The sequence below is a fragment of the Phymastichus coffea genome, unplaced genomic scaffold, assembly GCF_024137745.1.
Source record: "Phymastichus coffea isolate CEN01 unplaced genomic scaffold, Cenicafe_Pcof_1.1 PCOF00155, whole genome shotgun sequence".
Lineage (NCBI taxonomy): Eukaryota > Metazoa > Arthropoda > Insecta > Hymenoptera > Eulophidae > Phymastichus > Phymastichus coffea.
This window is the reverse complement of record NW_026706966.1, coordinates 233,852-251,408: the sequence shown is the minus strand read 5'-3', so window position 1 is coordinate 251,408 and position 17,557 is coordinate 233,852. Positions and strand designations below refer to the sequence as shown.

At 46.4% G+C, this 17,557-nt stretch overlaps 1 protein-coding gene across 7 annotated transcripts in view; it reads left to right on the top strand.

The window, feature by feature from the left end:
• Nucleotides 1–17,557, top strand: part of LOC131672606 (FERM domain-containing protein 5) — a 30,201-nt gene that overhangs the window by 2,597 nt on the left and 10,047 nt on the right. For 3 of the 7 annotated variants that reach the window (XM_058949949.1, XM_058949947.1, XM_058949953.1), the window contains exons 2-8: nt 6,168–6,272; nt 8,154–8,196; nt 9,755–9,931; nt 10,617–10,828; nt 14,335–14,487; nt 15,419–15,433; nt 16,823–16,911. In XM_058949949.1, the coding sequence (XP_058805932.1) occupies nt 6,168–6,272; nt 8,154–8,196; nt 9,755–9,931; nt 10,617–10,828; nt 14,335–14,487; nt 15,419–15,433; nt 16,823–16,911 (794 nt within the window). The remainder of the gene's footprint in view (nt 1–6,167; nt 6,273–8,153; nt 8,197–9,754; nt 9,932–10,616; nt 10,829–14,334; nt 14,488–15,418; nt 15,434–16,822; nt 16,912–17,557) is intronic. The other 4 variants (XM_058949950.1, XM_058949948.1, XM_058949951.1 and 1 more) reach the window with 4 other exon arrangements.

Genomic DNA, 17,557 nt, shown 5'->3' with positions numbered 1-17,557 from the left:
CGACAAACGTGACTCGTGCACACTTCCTTCGTGGAAAAGGTTCTTCGATTTCTCTAATTCGCGGGCAAGTTTCGTTTGCCCGACAATAATATATTGGTCCGTTTTACACGCAGCCTTAATTATTCACGAAAAACTCGTTTGCGCGTTTATTAACTTACAATTATTCAAAGAATTTCGCGATAAAAAATTCCCCGCTAGGCTCCATATATCACCTCGAATGAATAAAATATTCCGACCCAATTTAAGTCGCGCGAGCCGCCTCAAAACGAAAGCCATCATTTAATCAAGCGCCGCGCGCCCTCCACTTATCCGACATCAATCGAGTCGCCCGATTCTGCCAAATCAATTATTGCGAAGCCGTTATCAAATCTAGCAGTGTCGCGGTTCCTCGAGAAATCAATTAGATAATTACCGCGAACAAAACGACCAATTGTGGTAATATGTTAGAGTAGAGGCGAGCACGGAGACAAAAAAAGAAATGTTTCGTAACTGCCGCCAGAGGCGAGTGAAAACTGGATGTGGGACAGCACGCGCGACTCCGGGAAAAAACATTTTATGGACACGCGTGCGAATGATCTCCTTTCCTTGTTTCTTTTTTCTTCTCTTTTTTTTCGTGCGTAAGCGTGTGCACGACCGTGCTGTTCGTTCGCATGGAAAATTTTTCACGAATAACACAAAGTACGCGTCCTCGCTGCCTTTTTGTTTACCTGTTACCGTAGAGTTGTCGGTCATTTTTACGCGTCGCGCAGTTTTTCTTTCGCTTCTTCTTTTTTTTCGAAGGGGAAAACGCGCAGGCTTCTTTTGATCGAGTTACGTAGAATAATAATTAGTACACGTGTTTCGAGTGTTGTCATGAAAAACTTTAATAACGTTCGCTGCTGTATGATTATTGTTTGCGCGAATGCATAAAACGACTCTGATCACACTTCAGCAATTAGAGTAGCGTGCACTTTAATAACGCGAATTGCGTCAAGCCCTCCAAACCTCAAAAACTTCCGGAAATGAACTCGTAACCGTCACTCGAAAAAAAAAAAAAGACGACGACGAAAATAAAGTCATAATTCAGTCCGTACGAGAGTGTGTCTCGCGGAACTCATTGCCGCAGAGGAAAAATTTCAGTTTTTGACCCGGTTTTCCGTCCGCTGTATACGCGCGCGTATCACCCTCTTTTTTCCAGATAACAGTTGGGTGTGCGCTACTCGACTATTATCAAAGGAATCGTGCATGCAGCAGACGCACGAACGAAACCAACAGAGACGATGCCTGTATGCAAACAAGCTTCGTTTACGCACGTGAGCAAGTTTTTATTCTCGGAGTAGGCGTATGGTTTTCGTTTGGAACTGTTTGTTTGTACAAGTTGTTGGAAATAGAATCGATTAAATAAACGTGTTATCGAGCGTAAGATGCTCTCCTCCGTGGTTGAATTTCTTCTGCGACCAGATAAAAAAGCAAATGCGCGCCTCTCCTTTGTCAACGAAATATCTCCCGAGCCCTACTAAGCCATCTTCGCTATGACGACAATCATTCTCGCGAACGAATGCGTAAGTACACTTATGGGAATTTAAACGCGAACAAACGGATTTATCGTCGTCGCAGCGACACATCGTACACAGTGTGCGTTTCATCGTTGTCATTGCAATCATTCATCAGTGCTCCGTTTTTCACGTGTAACGAAAACAACCGAGAACTCGAAAAAGAAAAAAAAACAAATCTCTCGCCTTAACGCATCACGCCCAAGGAAGAGCAATTACAATTCTCTTTTAAGCGATTAGTGAATGTACTCGCGAAAGAAAGGCGTGAAGCCGTGGCGAGATCAGCAATGCACGCGATCTCTCGATCGATCTTGCGTGAAGATTGATGCCTTTCTCTCTCTCTCTCTCTCTCTCTCTTTCTTTCGTAAGTCGCAAGCTCCAGGATTAATATTGTCATATAAAGCAACGTCATTTCCGAATCCCTCTGCATGCGACTACACTATGTCGGAGCGCACGTTAAAGCCGCGAAAGTGCGTACTTACTTTCTTCCTCGTCGTCGTAATGTGGGTTTTTAGAGATATCCCGCTCGCGATTTGTTCTGAAGCTGCCGCTTTATTTTTACTTTCATTTCGCTGCTTTTTGCTTACGCGTCTCCAGCGAAACCGATGGCCGTTTCTTTTCATTTTCGACGAGTCTGACGGGCAAACTTTATGCGAGCTTTGAATGGATTAATTTGCACGCGAGAACTAATCAATAAAACATCATATCATTCGCCCAAAATAAAGAGGAAAGAAAAGGTCTGACGCTTCGTCAGGCGTACGGCGTCAACCTGCCGAACGATCATAGAGCGACGTTAAATCGCGATCGCGCGCGCACGCGCGGAACGTAGCCAATGACGATCGGCATTGCCAATCTAATTATAACGGACCGAGCGCCGAAAGGATAGGAAGCTACGGCGCGAGCTCTATAATGATGCGCTGACTCTGCGTTTTTCTCGCGTTACGTGTAAGTTGTTTTCTCGAACGAACGGCGTTTCGCAGTCACGCGCTCGCCTTTCTTACCGTGACATTCCGCTTCGATCGAGCGATTCATCTTAAGAAAAGCAAAATACTATAATGTCGCGCAATGACAGTATATATTCCTTTTTGAACAAGACTCGTACGTTCAATTACCGTTTCATGGCCGAAGCGATTAGGCGTACAGAAACAACAACGAAAAACTTAGTCCCATAGGTATTGTGCGTGAAAAAAAAAGAAAAAATACGAACGGCTATGGAAAAACGGGACGTCGCTGTTTATCATCGTAGGCGCTTTTGAAGCATCATGCATGTTTGATTATTAGCCAAATGTATTATCAAGCAAACCCAGTTTTTTCCGCCTGCACAATTAATTAGTCAGCCCGTCTGTCTCGTCGCGGAGAAATTTGTGGAGGAAGCTGATTATTCAAGCCGAAGCGAATCGGCAACAATCCTCGCCGGCTGTTATTCCAAGGGCTTAATTAAGATCATCGAAGAGCAAGTTGATAAGTTAGACGTGAGTTCCAGATGTGCTGCTGCTTTGTCGCAATGCAGGCATGATATTTGCAATTGAAAGGCGGAATCTAGTTAACGAAAATTCATCAGCCTGATCTGAAATTCCATCGACACAGCTGTTTAATTGTCGAAATCGAACACGTGTCGGGGCGAATTTCAACGACGACCCATCGAGCAATTAAATTGTGCAACGATTACGTATTAGAAGCGTTAAAAATCTAGAAACAAGGTGTAATTAGCTTTTGTCTCTCTTGCGGCAGCAACCTCGATTAAAGCCTCGTCCGAGTGCGCGCGTAATGCGATTTAATCCCTTGGAGTTTTTAAAGATTTTGAAAGGGATGAGACGTGAGCTGACGTAGAATCGATTCAAGTTTAACGAGGGCACGAGTTTTCATTTTCTTGTTTTTTCTTTTTTTTTTTATAAAGTGTGAGTTATGTAAGCTGCTCGATTCGTAATAGATTCTTTTTTTGATGTTTGTTGGTGTATAGGATGGTAAAATAATGAGATACTTTGGTGAGGTATTTGGATTTTACACCAATTAGCTACTCGAGATTTTTTTGAATTTATAATGATGTTAATTGAACGTGATACAAGTCTTTGGTAACAAGTGGAAAGCAATCAGAGCTATGGATTTTCCACCATTTGAATTTCAGTCGAGTTCGGAATAAAAAATCGAAATTCATCGAAAACCACCTGCCATCGTTACCAGCAGCTCGACGTCGCGTCACAAACGACCAACATTTCGGTACTCGGCAAGTGTCATCGAAGGCGCGGATTAGCCATCGAAGCCTCCAATTTCATAGAGCTAATATCGTAAAACAGAGCCAAGGGGTCCCAGGTGACGGTGTTAGCGAGAATATGCCCATCGACCGATTCGCATCGGAAGAATAGCCACGAACCAGCTGCGCGCCGGTGGCCGATGGGAATCGATTTAATCGACTCGACGACAGCAGCCCTCGTAATTTTCATCATTGGCAGAAAAAAAAAAGAAAAAGCGACGCCGACGATTGCACTAACAGAGTCGGCGCGGGCACGACGCAGCTCGCCGCTATCGCGAATCGGAAGGCTGTAAATCAATCGTTTTCCCGGGGCTTCGTAATGCGCCACGCGGCGATCTGTCTGGCCGCGTGTCGTCGTTAAATATCGCGACAGCATCGAGGTCGAGTCGCGTACCGACGCTGTCCATCAGCGGCGCAATCATCGTCTTCCGCGAGCAGACGCAACGTGCGCTTTAGGCCTTCGGTCGCCGTTGCGGGGTCCGATGCGGAAAGACAACAGCGCGCGAGGTGCCACGGTTGCGATTTCTTTCTCCAGCAGCGCGCGAAAAGCGCGGCTTCTCGCGAGAGGTAGGGGCTTGAAAATCGAAGAGCCTCTCGAAAGACGAGGCTCCATAGAGCCACTCGAACGTATTAGCTGTCGAAGCTCTCTGCACTGGCGTATGCGGGCCTGTCTTCTCGATAACAGATTGGCTGTGTAAATGTTTTGCGCAAAGGTGGATTTTATGTGTGCGCGATCTATTCCGAGTCAGTGGGCCGTGATGGGAGGCGCGCGAGACAGACTTTTCTGGACGAGCGAGCCTTTTGGGCCTTTGCGCTTGAGTTTGATTTATATTTGCTAAATAAACTGGATGCGCCGTCGTTTTGAAAAGTAAACGAGAGACTAATCCAATCCTAGTATCGAGAATGAACCTGGCGCTAGTCAGTCCGCGGCAAGTATAAATCATCGGCGGCTATTTTCAAATTGCTAAATCGACCACTCCCGTGACGCTATAAATGTTATCTGTCCCGATATAGAGCGGCACTTCCGGCTTTGGGCGCGGCCACGGTCAAGGTATATTTTTGTTTAACAAAACAGAACATGCATCGTGCTATTGCATCCGACAAAATGCGTCGCGCTGTCGACGGTAAGCCCAACTAAATGGCACGTGCCGCGAATGTTTACGTAGTTTACGTTTCCCTATGGACCGGTTGATCAGCCGGTAACATCATCGCCGTGTCATCGCTGAGTTGCCATGAGAATATTTTCGTAGTACTAGCTTTATGCTTCGTGTTTGAAACGATGAAACAAATCAAATGACATCCAATCCACTGACTCTTACATCATAGCGAATGAGTTCTCAAAGGGGTGTAACGCGTTTCCATCTCTTTGTGTGACTGCTCGTATGAATGTAACGCGAGCTTTCCTTTAGGCGAGTGAGAGAGAGAGAGAGAGAGAGAGAGAGAGAGAGAGAGAGAGAGGGAAAGAGAGCCTCACGGTTAGCAACGGAACAATTTCGTAATGATTTTTTCTGTCTCAATAATTTCGAAGACGATTGCGTTGGTGCGAGCTTGTTCGCGTTGCGAAAACCCTGCTATTCGTGAATATACCAAGCACAGCACGCGAACGCGGTTTAAGTAGAAAATGACGGGGTTTGGTCGGCCAACCCCTACTCAACGGATACAACGGCGAGCGTACCCGTGTTGACTTGATGAAAACAAGTCGAATACGCGAGATGGGAGGAGACTTTTTTCGAATCTAGCAAAGTCGTAAAGTCATCCCTCGTGTTCGCGCGCCGAGAATACTCACTGGAGCTGAGTCAATAGCAGATTGAACGTCTTTTTTGAAAAACATTTTTCCATCTGATAGAGATTTCTTTTGTACTTTGTCGTTCACGTTATTGAGATGTGTGTGTGTGTATGTGTGTGGTGCAGTGAACTTGCGACCGATCGATTACTTTTTATTTCTAGATGTGTGCATTGAACCGAGACCTGCGGCTTACGAATGTTGGAACTGCGCGACGAGAGTCGTCGAATCAAGAAGTAAAGCAACATCTCGCTTCTCATCAATCTAAACGAACAATAATCCCTCGTGGACGTTGAAATGTATAATGATCGCGTCTCGAAATAACGCGTGCGCGAAAACTAATGGGGATCGTAATTCAAAACGATCATAAACGTCGTCCAATGACAAAGCATTCTTCATACGAGTCGGTTCGAAAGCTCCCCGTAACCTCGAGCCGCGTGCACTATATTGGATCGATTAAGCTATGTATAAAACGCCTACACCTACAACGTCGATGCATCAAACTTTCAGTTCGCGCGCGTGTGTCTGCGTGCGTCCGGCTTTCTTCTATTCAACGCGCGACCAATGGATCGACCTCTAAAAATATTTGTTTTCTTTGCAGCCTAATCACAAAGGAAAGTACATACTGGATTACGTGTGCAAGGAGCTTAATATCTTAGAGACGGATTACTTTGGTCTTAGATACGTCGACGGCAGTAGGCAGAGGGTGAGTTCAGATTTTTGATTTGCGAGCATACCATTCTCCATTTGCAACTGGGGCGTTTATTTAAAAAAATTAATTTCGAATATACTTTTACTAATCTGAATAAGTGGTGAGGCTAAGTGGATAATGAAAGGTGAATGGAGAAGTTAATGAAAAATTTTGCGACGCTCGGCGAGCTTTCAACAATTAAGAAAAAAAAAAAAACAGGAAAAAGGTCAGCAGCACTCGAGACACTTATTGCATTTCGCCCGCATATCTCTCTTTCTCCCTTCGTTGAATGGAAAACCCGACTCTACTGTGTAATCGCGTTCCCGCTTCGCGACTTCGACGTTCTCTCTCCCTTTCCGCGGGAGACTTTTGCCTGGCGGACTTTTTTTTTTATTTCTTTGGCGTGACTCTTGATGACGCTTTTGAGCCGAGTGCTTGTTTAAGAACGCGCTTTCTTTTGCGAAAATATGCGCTGCTATTGAGTTCGGAATATCGTGCGAAGTGTTGTTTTTGAATCGATACTATTTCATGGATTTTTAAAGCGAAATCCTTCGGAATTTCATAAAATGAAAAAGTTCGGTTTATTGAGGGTTTTCAGCTCGAGCCAAGCGTCGCAATTGTGAGTTTCACACACGACTTCAAATAGACCCTGCTACAGCGAAATGGAATGCAATGATTTCAAATTTGCGGGTGCTGAAGTTCGAACTTAGATTGTGACGTAACGGGCGCTATTGGATCGTTTTATAGGTTGTTATATCCTGAAAAGCGAAAAGGATAGCCTTATACAATCGTGAAATCTATTCAATAAAATAAATCAATCTTTCGCGAATAGTAGATAAATTAGTCCACTCCTAAAATCGATTTCTCAGTCGCTCGTTAGCGAGTGCTCAACTTAATTTCTCTCTTCCTCGAACGGCTATCAATTAATTTTTCGCACTTGACCTGGTTTTGCCCTTTTTTCCTTTTACTGCTTCGACCGACACGCGCGGAAGAACTCTAATCAATCGGTTATGGAAGTTGGAGTTATTGCACATAAGAGATTTTCGGACGCGCCCAGAAACTTTCAATCTCATTAAGAGTTAAAAGTTTTCGCGGGAGAGAAGGAGAAGCGGACTTTGAATCAACTTCCGCGCGCACAGTTGATAGTTGTTCGCAAGTTCGATTTGATAGACCGTTGGATGAACTCGAGGAAATTTTGAAAAAATGGAGGTTTGTCGGAGTGTCGCGATACGTTTAGGAGTAGTTCGTTGCGATCGCGAATAATAATTGTCGCCAGACGGTCGTTACGCCTTGTACTCTGGTTGAGATGCCGTCTATACCAAAACAGTGAGTGAGCAGACCGAAAGCGCGAAAGATTGAAAGTTTAAGCATCCAAGGCACGAAAAATTTACTTTGGAAGGCACTCCGAGGCGCGGTCGATTCAATGAAGCGGCTTCCAATTGAGCGGCGAAGATCCCCATTTGGATTATCTCTGGCGATTATCAACGGCAAGCGTAAAAATTGGCCGGTGATGTTTTATCAGGTCGTAAGCTGCGACGTCCATCGCGGCGCGGTAGACACGCCGCTGTCCGATAAAAATTGACGAGGACGGCTTTTTACGAGCGTTTAGAGGCAGCGAGTCGTTTCGTCTCCTCCCGCGAGCCATTTGAATTGCTAAAGCGTGAAACTCTTAAGTTGCCGCGAGTCTCGGTGCGCTCTGCTGCCGCGAACGACCGGCAGCTGTTCCGTGAGATTTCTGCTAATGGCGGCTCAATTTTTTGATCGCAGGGCAGCCGGCTTTGTAACGAAGCCCGCTTAATTTTCGATGTAGAGAGGTTCTGCAAATAGCCGACGTTCCAAATACTAGCGGAGTTTGCACGCCAACGAAGCGACTAACGAGAAATCATTCTGTTTCAGCATTGGCTCGACCTAGCTAAAACAGCGATCAAGCAAGTCAAAGGTGAGTTGTCATCCGTTGTAAGCAAATCAAGTAGTACGAGTTGGCGATCGATCAGCCGCAGGCACGTGATATCGCCGAGGCAGAGCTCGCGACGGGCGCGTTCGTCTTACTACTTGACCGTGCCAGTTGCGAGAAAGGGATAGGAAAAGCGATCGATGCTGCGCTTCGCAGCTCCAACGACGTCTTGCCGTTAAAAAGTTGCACGACGGCCGCGAGCGAGTCTCAAATTGAACAGCCTCGTTTCCGGTGACCAGTCGAGGCCTCGCGGCGAAAAAGTCACCCCTCTCTCGCGAGTTCATCGACCTTTCCTCTCTTTCGCCGCTCGCGAGATTAGCGCATGAAATTTTCAACGTCGGCCGCCCTGCGCTCCACCTACATTTTCGATTTTCAGTCGCGCGCGAGCGCCTTCTCCCAGTCTCGCAGCCCTGTGAAATTCGACGAGACAGACCTTGAATTATTCGCTCGGATGTTGTATTGAACGCGCGTGCTTTTTGTTTCCTTTCGTCGTTGGCGACTTCGGCAATTCGCTAGACCATGAATGTTTTAGAAGTCCGTGGAGATTAAACATTTAGACAGCTTGATATTCCGGTAATTGCTGGATGAGCATACTCTCGAAATTGCTTTGCACGCTTTGCGATAACTCCAGACTCTCGGTTGTTGCGACTGACACGCTTTCGTTGAAGAACAATGTAAAACCATTTTCGTTTAATCGTCCCAAGTCCACATTTTCTTAGACCTTTGATATCAAGTTGAAACTTTTAACCGGTACCAACTTTAATGAATTTTTCGAAGAGATAACGTCACGATTGAAACGGTAAACTTTAGAAAAATACCATTCAACGTAGTTGGGATGAACTCGACTCTGCTAGCATCTTGAGTTATTCATTAAAAATAATAATTAAACCAGATGTAGCTAATTATTTGTACAAAGTAACTGGAAGTAACGCAACGAATAATAGTATGGTGTCATATCCATAAACTTTCTCCACCATGGCATGTAACTTCACGACGCACGACTTGAAAGCTCGTGCATTAACAAATCTTCCCTTGACCATTGCGTTGAAGAAACAAAGCGAGCATGAAAAGAAAAGAAAAAAGAACACTCGCACTTGGATTGAACAGGGTGTGTGTAGCGCCGATTTGCCTGCTCGTGCGAGGCTATTTATACGCGCTTGACCTTTTGTGTAGCGTCGACCGTACGTATTTATGAACTTTGCATGCCTGAACCGCCTCGACGGCGCGTGTCCGCGAAAGATAGATGTGACGCGAGAGACTGCGGAGAAGAGAGAGAATTAAGGCGTTTCAAGCGGGCAATGTTTAGGTTGGATCTGGATGGCACCAGTTTTCCCTTATCGGATACATATCTAGGTCAAAGTTTGCGCTTCGCGCGCGAAACTACTTTGTCATTGGTTATAATGAGTAGCGATGGGCAACCTACTTCCTAGGAATTGAAACGCATCGTGGCACTTTTCGACATTCAAAGCCTTCTTTGTCGGGGAAAAATGTGGAAGCTCTTTGCCCTTCGAAACCTCCACCCAATAGAACGTCATTGTTGCAGATATGGATCCAATCCTGTTCAGTTTCCGCGTGAAATTCTATCCGCCGGATCCAATGCGACTCAAGGAAGAGATCACGCGCTACCAAGTCTATCAGCAGCTGAAGAGGGATCTGCTCCACGGTCGGCTCTACTGCAGTCCTGGCGAAGCTGCCCTGCTCGCCGCTTGCATCATACAAAGTGAGTGCACCGGTGAGAAGTGCGCGTACAGCGCGTCGCGTCGTCGCGGCACAGTCAGCGGGGAGAGCGCGCAGCCAAGATCGTTGCTGGGCGGCGAACGGAGCCGTGGTAGTGCGCGACCGGCTCGACGTAATCCGGACGCGCATCGATCCCGAGGCTTGCCCGAGTGCCTACGTCTCGGCTCGCGGGACTTTGCCTCCCGCGCCGCGGCGACGTCGAGCGAGACAAGCACTCGCATCGCGGCACAGATTCGCTGCGGAGCTGGCACTTGCGCGAGAACCCACACTCGTCCTTCGCGCGACGACGGGCTATAACGTCACGTCGGCCTCGACGTCTCGGCCTCCGTTACTTCCCCTCTGTGCGTCCGCCGCCGCCGCCGCCGCCGCCGCCGCCGCCGCCGCCGCCCGTCTCTCAAGAGAAGGAGACACGACGACGAATTGTCCTAACCCACATCGCTGCGCCTGGCTCAAATCTCCTCTGCTCTCTTTCGCTCGCAAGATTTATCTTGGAAATGCAAGACCCGCGGAAATGACAACGTGCGAGCTCGTAAAACTTTGTCTGGCCGACGACCTCTTTCGGAAAAGTTGCGCCGAGCTCTCCGCCGCCGTGGAGCACACGGCGAACCCCCATCGGATTTTCGGAGAAGAACTCGTTTGCGATCGAAATTCTGTGGCGCGGCTTGCAGGCGAGTTGGGCGATTACAATCCGGATCTGCATCAAGGCAACTACATGTCCGAGCACAAGCTGCTGCTGAAGCAAACCGAGGCGATAGAGGAGAAGGCGCTGGATCTCCATCAAAATCAGCTCAAGGGTTTTAGCGTCGAGCAGGCGGAGACGCACTTTCTCAAGCACGCGTCGCAGCTCGACACCTACGCCGTCGATCCGCATCCCGTCAAGGTGAGCTTTTGAGCTTTCCCCTTCGTCTTAAGCATCGTTCGCGCGCGCCCTCGCTTTTACGACAGACCACTGTAATATCGCGCTCATTTTTTCGTGATGGCGTACTCGCGCCGTGAAATTGAATGGCCGCGCTAAAACGGGCCGCTAATGCACCGGCTCGCTAATTGAAATTTTCGTTCGGATGTAACGGGAATTATTTTCCACTCTCTATTATGCGCTCCAACCAACTTTGAAAACTTTGATAGCACGACATTTCATTACACTTCTTTCAGGCCGATATTCACAAGAGCCAAGGTACGAAACGTAACGTCAGTTAAAGCTTAATGTTTCGCTTTCCCTGCGGGGCGCAGGAAGCCCAGTGAGGGGGGGGGGTGCAGTTCCTTTCACTCGTGCGAGCTATACATCTCTCGTAGCGAGCAACGTGCAGCCCTTTAGAGAATAATAATACTTCCCGCGCGGAGAGAGACGAGAGAATCCGCGCTCGCGCTCGGCTACGAAAAAGTTAGGCGCGGCCGAGAAATTTCACATCGATTTTCCAGCTCGCGCCCGCGCCAACTACTTCAATGAAAGCGAGCCTGCGAGAATTCTGCAAATTTATGAAAGACCTCCCCCCTCCTCCTAACCCTTTACCGAAATGCCCGAGGCATGAAGTTTTCGCCCGAGCAGCTCGCGAAACACACGAGCCGATTGCGCGAGCACAAAGACGGTAACTCGACGCGGCATTATTTACCGCGCCGGCTGCGCCACTTTCCTTATCGTCGCGCGCGGCTGCGCTCGTTATTCTCGCCATCTCGCTCGGACGCGGAAGGAAGCGCGCGATAATTGACGCGCGAGAGGCGGCTAGCCGAGAATTTCACGAGGCGTCACTCTCGCGATTGAGATACGTAGCTCGAGCCGGGCTTGATCAGACGACGACTCTATAACGCAGTGAGATCTCCAGCGATAATGCCCGTACTGTTCCGAGACCTCCAAGTACTTTCCGCTCCTTTGCCCAGCCGAGCGACGTTTTACTACTCGAGAATGAGAGCTATTTCTCGTAAATCGCGCGGGAAGCCCAGTGCGCTTTGCATATCTTACCGCTCGCCAACTTCGATGCTCGATAGTTCAATTACGTTGACGACGCCTCGAGGGAACTCGCGTGTGCTTTCTTTCTCTCTGCTTTCGACGCTAATTTTTTCGTTTTTGGACTTGACGGGGTGCGGCTCGTCGAACATTTTACAGAGAGCGGAAGATGCGTCTTGCGGTTGATGATTTACAGGCAAAAGTCTTGATTGCGTAACAGCGAAAGATCAATGTAATTCATTCGAGTGCCAAAATATTTGCATAACAGCTCGCTAATACTGTTTTAATAAATGCTCGATCCCCCTCCTCCTTCCGCGCTTCCTTTCTCTGTGGAACATCATCTAACGGTCTCATTTGAATAACAGGACGATGACGACGACGGAAAGAACGAAATCCAAGTTCGAGAAATTCTAGGCACGCGCGGCGTTCCGCAAAGCTACAATTCACGGATAATACGTTATCATTCTTAAAAAAAAAGTCTCGCAGTGGAATAACAAAGATTTCCAAGGCAGATTTATATATCGACCCACTTTCCACGCGACTTTTTATCGACGGAAAGTTCACGTGCTCGTACGTGCATCCTTCGTGATTAATCATCTGAAGTTTTCAAATTATAACACTGGCAGTTTACCGACGACTTTTCGCGCAGAAAACACGCGTGCGTTCTTTTATTTAACAACTGTCATCGGCTTGGGTCCTTTTCTCTTCTCGTTGCGTCAAAGTTTTTCCTCTTAGGTAAGCTCCTTCGGCGCTGACCCAGAATGGAACGCGTTGCAGGATTCTCTCTCTTTCTCTCTCTCTCTCTCTTTTATATTTGCTTCGCCGCTAGCTTCTTCCTTTTGTTGTGGGAGTTTTGTAGAAATTCGAGTCGGCCCAATCGCCGGTATTAACTTATTCAAGACTGAAAGAGCTTATTATGCCATCGTTTCGTTGAATTGGCTTGTTCGTTGAACTATCAACGTCCCGGCGACGAAAGCAAGTTGTAAAGCAGACGAAAGCTATTTGGACCATCTCGTTCCATGGCAATGCTTTCAACTGCCCGAGACTACATTTTTTGCGGTAGTTATGGGTTCGCCTTTGATCTCCGCGCGTGGTGATGTAGCAGCGTCGACATTACCACTCTCTCGCCAAAATTGATATTTTGCTCCTGACGTGCGTTCTCTTTCTCTCTCACTTTTCTTATGTATATCGAGTGATTTTTTGTTTGCTATCGTTGGACATACTTTCATTGTATTTTCTTCAGTACGTTTCTTTTCTTTTTCACTCAAATCGAAATCCATCAAAACGCTTCGGAGCACCCTGCCTCGAAGTTTACGCGACGGCATTGCAATTCAAACGAACCAAACAGATAATTACGCCAACGAATTCGTACACGGAAATTCCGGCTACCCGTGTACCGAACTCCAGTGTCAGTTCACCAAACTAATATTATTCATCTGCAGTTTGCAATGTCACCTGCGACCTCGTGCAACAGTAACGCGTACTTTAATTGGCTGTGGCTGTGCGTCGATGATGTTCGATATATATAACCTCCGTGGAATGGAAAATGAACCCGGGTAGAAAAAGATTCTCCCGGGTGTCACCATTAATTTCGTTACGTAACCCGTGTGGTTCCGGTAAAGACTCTTTTTTCTTCCGGACTAGCATCCGCGTACATAATAGACCCTGCAGACGAGAGCTCGCTGCATATAGAGATGAATTATTACGCGTCTTCCTTGTCGCGTTCGAAAAAAGGATAATAGCTCGATGAATAAGGGAATATACCAGAGACAATCGATTTTCGTAGGTTTTTTTTTGAGCACGGAGACGCGGGAATATCGGAGTTTAATTAGATGCCCGCGGAGAATTCATTGATAAATCGAACTGATTGAATTGTCATCGGAGATAATAAAAAGTTCGACGATGTGTCGCGCAATCAATCGATGGGATTCCAATGGGATTGCGTTGCGATTGCTTAATCGAGACTTCTCGATAGAGTATTCTGATCGGATTAGAATCTGACGCCGAGTCAAGAAAAGGGAAACTTGACTGCTAATTATGTGTAAACAAAACCCACCGTCGATCATCGTTCGAATAGAGCATCGGATCAATTGCCATGGCTTTTGTCAAAAATAACTAATTGCGAGGTTCATTCGACTCCCTCTTGCAGTCCGATTTGATTGCCGTCAGATCTTTTGGTACTCAAGGACTTTTCGTCCAAATTAGCAGCCTTGTCTACGATTTCGCAATTGCTGACGAAGATTGGCCGATTCCTTATTGTTTTGAGAGAGACAGAGAGAGAGAGAGAGGCGTCGAGATTAAAATTGCGTGCATTCAACCAGCACAAAATTTGGCCAACAATTTGTATTCCGATACTTTTCTGTACGGCTTGGTTGCAGATGAAAGTTAGCTTTCGTAGCTTATAGTTTCATCGGTCGCTAAACTAAATTCGAAAAATTCCACAGGATCACAAAGGCACCCCATTGTACCTGGGCATCAATCATCACGGGATCCTAACGTTCCAGGGATCTCGTAAAACCAACCACTTCCGCTGGCCGGAAGTGCAGAAAATCAATTTCGAGGGCAAGATGTTCATTGTTCATCTGACGATAACCGAGGTAACACCGACGATCCGGTACCTTTTATTCACTTGGAAATTTATATTTAGAGTTACATAGAACGAGTGAACGTGGCTTATAGTTGTAAATCGAGGGACGATTTTATTATTTTCCGAAGGGTTGTTGACGCGTCTACTCATTGCATTACAAATTTAGTATTAATACTTTCGCGCAGCTCAAATCTAAAAACTGATTTTCGTGTTTACATAAAAAAAGCATTTACGTCAGCATTACCGACCGAGCACCGATCGATAAAATTCGAATTCATCATTACGACGCGTTAAAACGCGTTTCGCACACGCACACGCGTATAGAGAGTTGCGGTATAGAGAACTGGGTGTGTATTCCACGCGAGGATTCCTGTATTTTTATCTAATTTATTAAATGTCTACTTTCATATTCCATAAGTAAGTTTCGTGACATTCACGCTTCATCCTTTTTATTTATTACTCTCGTGTGCATTATAGATTAGCCTCTGCGGGATCGAATGCTTCTTTATTTTATACGACGGTACTATCCCGAAGCTTACAGTTAAAAGATTTTTAATGTGATGAACGAAGCTTAATTAATTACGAAAAGCGAGCGGAGTGGTTAAAAGTCGGTAAGTAGAAGCGATACGAGTATAGTCAGACGATAGTCATGTGACAACAATCGTGATAATAAAACTAGAATCTCGTCGCGCCTATATTTCGCACGGCCTCGTTCACTCGTAAGTACTGGCGCACTTAGGCGTGTAGACTAATATATATATACACCGATATATATATAGATCTAGTCATCGAGGCTATATAGTTTTACAAGTAAAAGTAATCCCATTATTTTACCTCACCCGCTGCGCGCGCTCGCTGTCTCCCTCTCTCTGTCTGTCTGTCTATCTCTCTCTCTCTCTCACTGTTGTCTCGCTCTCGCACGGCTGTCTGTCTCGCTTCAGGACATGAGGACAAAGGTGAGTTCAACTTGACTTTTTTTTCCAGTTAGTCGCTCTCTCGCTGACGCTACGCGTTGCGCGCGTGTGATTTTTGCGCGTCTTCTACCTTTCTCTCGTGCTGGATATTGACGAGAGGAAAACCGCTGGAGTAACTGTTTTTCATTTTTCTTTGATAATGTCGCCTGGCGCTTTGCTCGTGCACGGGGGCGCGAGCGGCAAAGAAGCAGCATTCGCAGTGGATCCGTCAAGATGTCGAGCGCGAAAGGCGCACGTTAGCCGCGGCTATTGAGCACTAATCACGCCAAAACAGAAAGAAACAGCAGTAGCACCTCGATGAATATTTTATGGGCGCACGGTGCGGTTCTGTGAAATTCTCAGCACGAGTAACAGTGACTCCGCGCGTGCTGCTCCGTGACCTTGTCTTATAACGCATTCAGTGCTATTAATTCAATTTGAATAACCGTAATCCGATTCTTAATTCATTGATACTTGGCTGCCGCCGGTCGATTCGATTTCGAAACACCTCGAGCTTGTCACGGTAGACGCGATTCGACGACGCGAATGAATTGAAATTGCTAGACTGGCAATTATGCTAATTACACGCGCGCGTTCGCGCGCGGATCTGGCGCACGGGCATTGCCAACCGTTCGCTCCAACAATCGCTTTCGCGTCGCTCCTCAAGTTCATCAGTGCGTTTTATCGATCTCTCTCGCAAACTCGCAGCTTGGACTTTCTTCTTGACCGTAATAAGCTTGGCGGTTCAAGGATACGCGAGCAACGTTAAATAATGCACGGACTTCTAGCTGCTGTTTACGCCGTCGCTCACCTCGTGAAAACACTACTCTCGTTTCTTCTTTTCGAGCGCGGCCCTTTTAAGTTTTCCTGCGAGTCAAGCACTCGACGCACGCGTATAAATTATGCCGATCCATTCAGGATAACGAAGGCCATTTCCAAGCCTCTTACTCGCGGATCGAGCGGAGCGTGATTTTTAGCCCTCGCTCTCGCACGCATTGACAATTTTAACGAGCTAAAGCGCCAGCGTGATTACTTTCTCTCTTTCTCTCTCTCTCTCTCTCTCTCTCTCTCTCTCTCTCTCTCTCTCTCTTTCTCTTTTCGCAGTAATTTATGCACGCTACGTGGTTTTCAAATGACGTCGTACTTTAATTTGAAAGCGCCCTCTGTAATTCGCATCTCTTTACGTCTAGAAACGAACAATTGAGCTCGTTTGTTTCTACATAGGGAAAGCTAGGCTACGCGATTGCAGTCGAGATCGATTCTTCATATTCGCGAAGTTGCAAGACGATTTCGACTGCAAGCGCGGAGAAAGCTCCTCCTTGCCGAGAGAGAGACAAACTACTTTGAGACGTAGAAAAAGAATTGGTTTTGGATGTGTGGGTAATTTTGCAGAAAAAGCACACCGTCGGGTTTAAGTGTCCCACGGGTTCGAACTGCCGCCACGTCTGGAGATGCGCCATCGAGCAAATGCTCTTCTTCACGTGAGTACATTCACATCATTTCCTTTTTTTTTTGCGTTAGTCAGTCTTTTGAACTAAAAGCTTATACTTACGTTACAAAGTGTACTTTAGTCGATATTTAGTTGTTAGCTTTGTACTTATCCAGTAGAAGCAAAAGTCAGTTAATAAAATAGATCGACGTAGAAAACAGATTAGAGCAGTTGATATTGATAGAGTTCGTGGTTTGAAAATATCGACTTGCGATTGTTCACGGACTGTAATGTGATTTCTCAATGGAAATCTATTCGCAACGTTCGACAGCGAAGAGTAAATGGCAATTTTAATTTTGTTATACGGATTTACCTCGATAATTTCTTTCGCGTCACTTTGAAAAACTACCCAACAGGGTTTCGAATAGCTCAACACAGCCGCAGCAGCAGTAGTAGTCCGAGTGCAATTAAATAAACGTCGGGAAAAGTTTGCCCTCTGAAAGACAAACCAAAGCCTCGCGAGTCCAGCGGCAGGGGAGTAGGGCTTTGCGTTTCTCGGCGTGTGCGCGCATAATTGCGCGCTGCTCATTAGTCGCTCGCGCCACTGTTCTTATTAATTAGACGACGGAACGATTGCTTTTTAATTGCATTTCCTTTGAATTATTATGAACATTGAGAGATTCCAAGTATCATCCTAC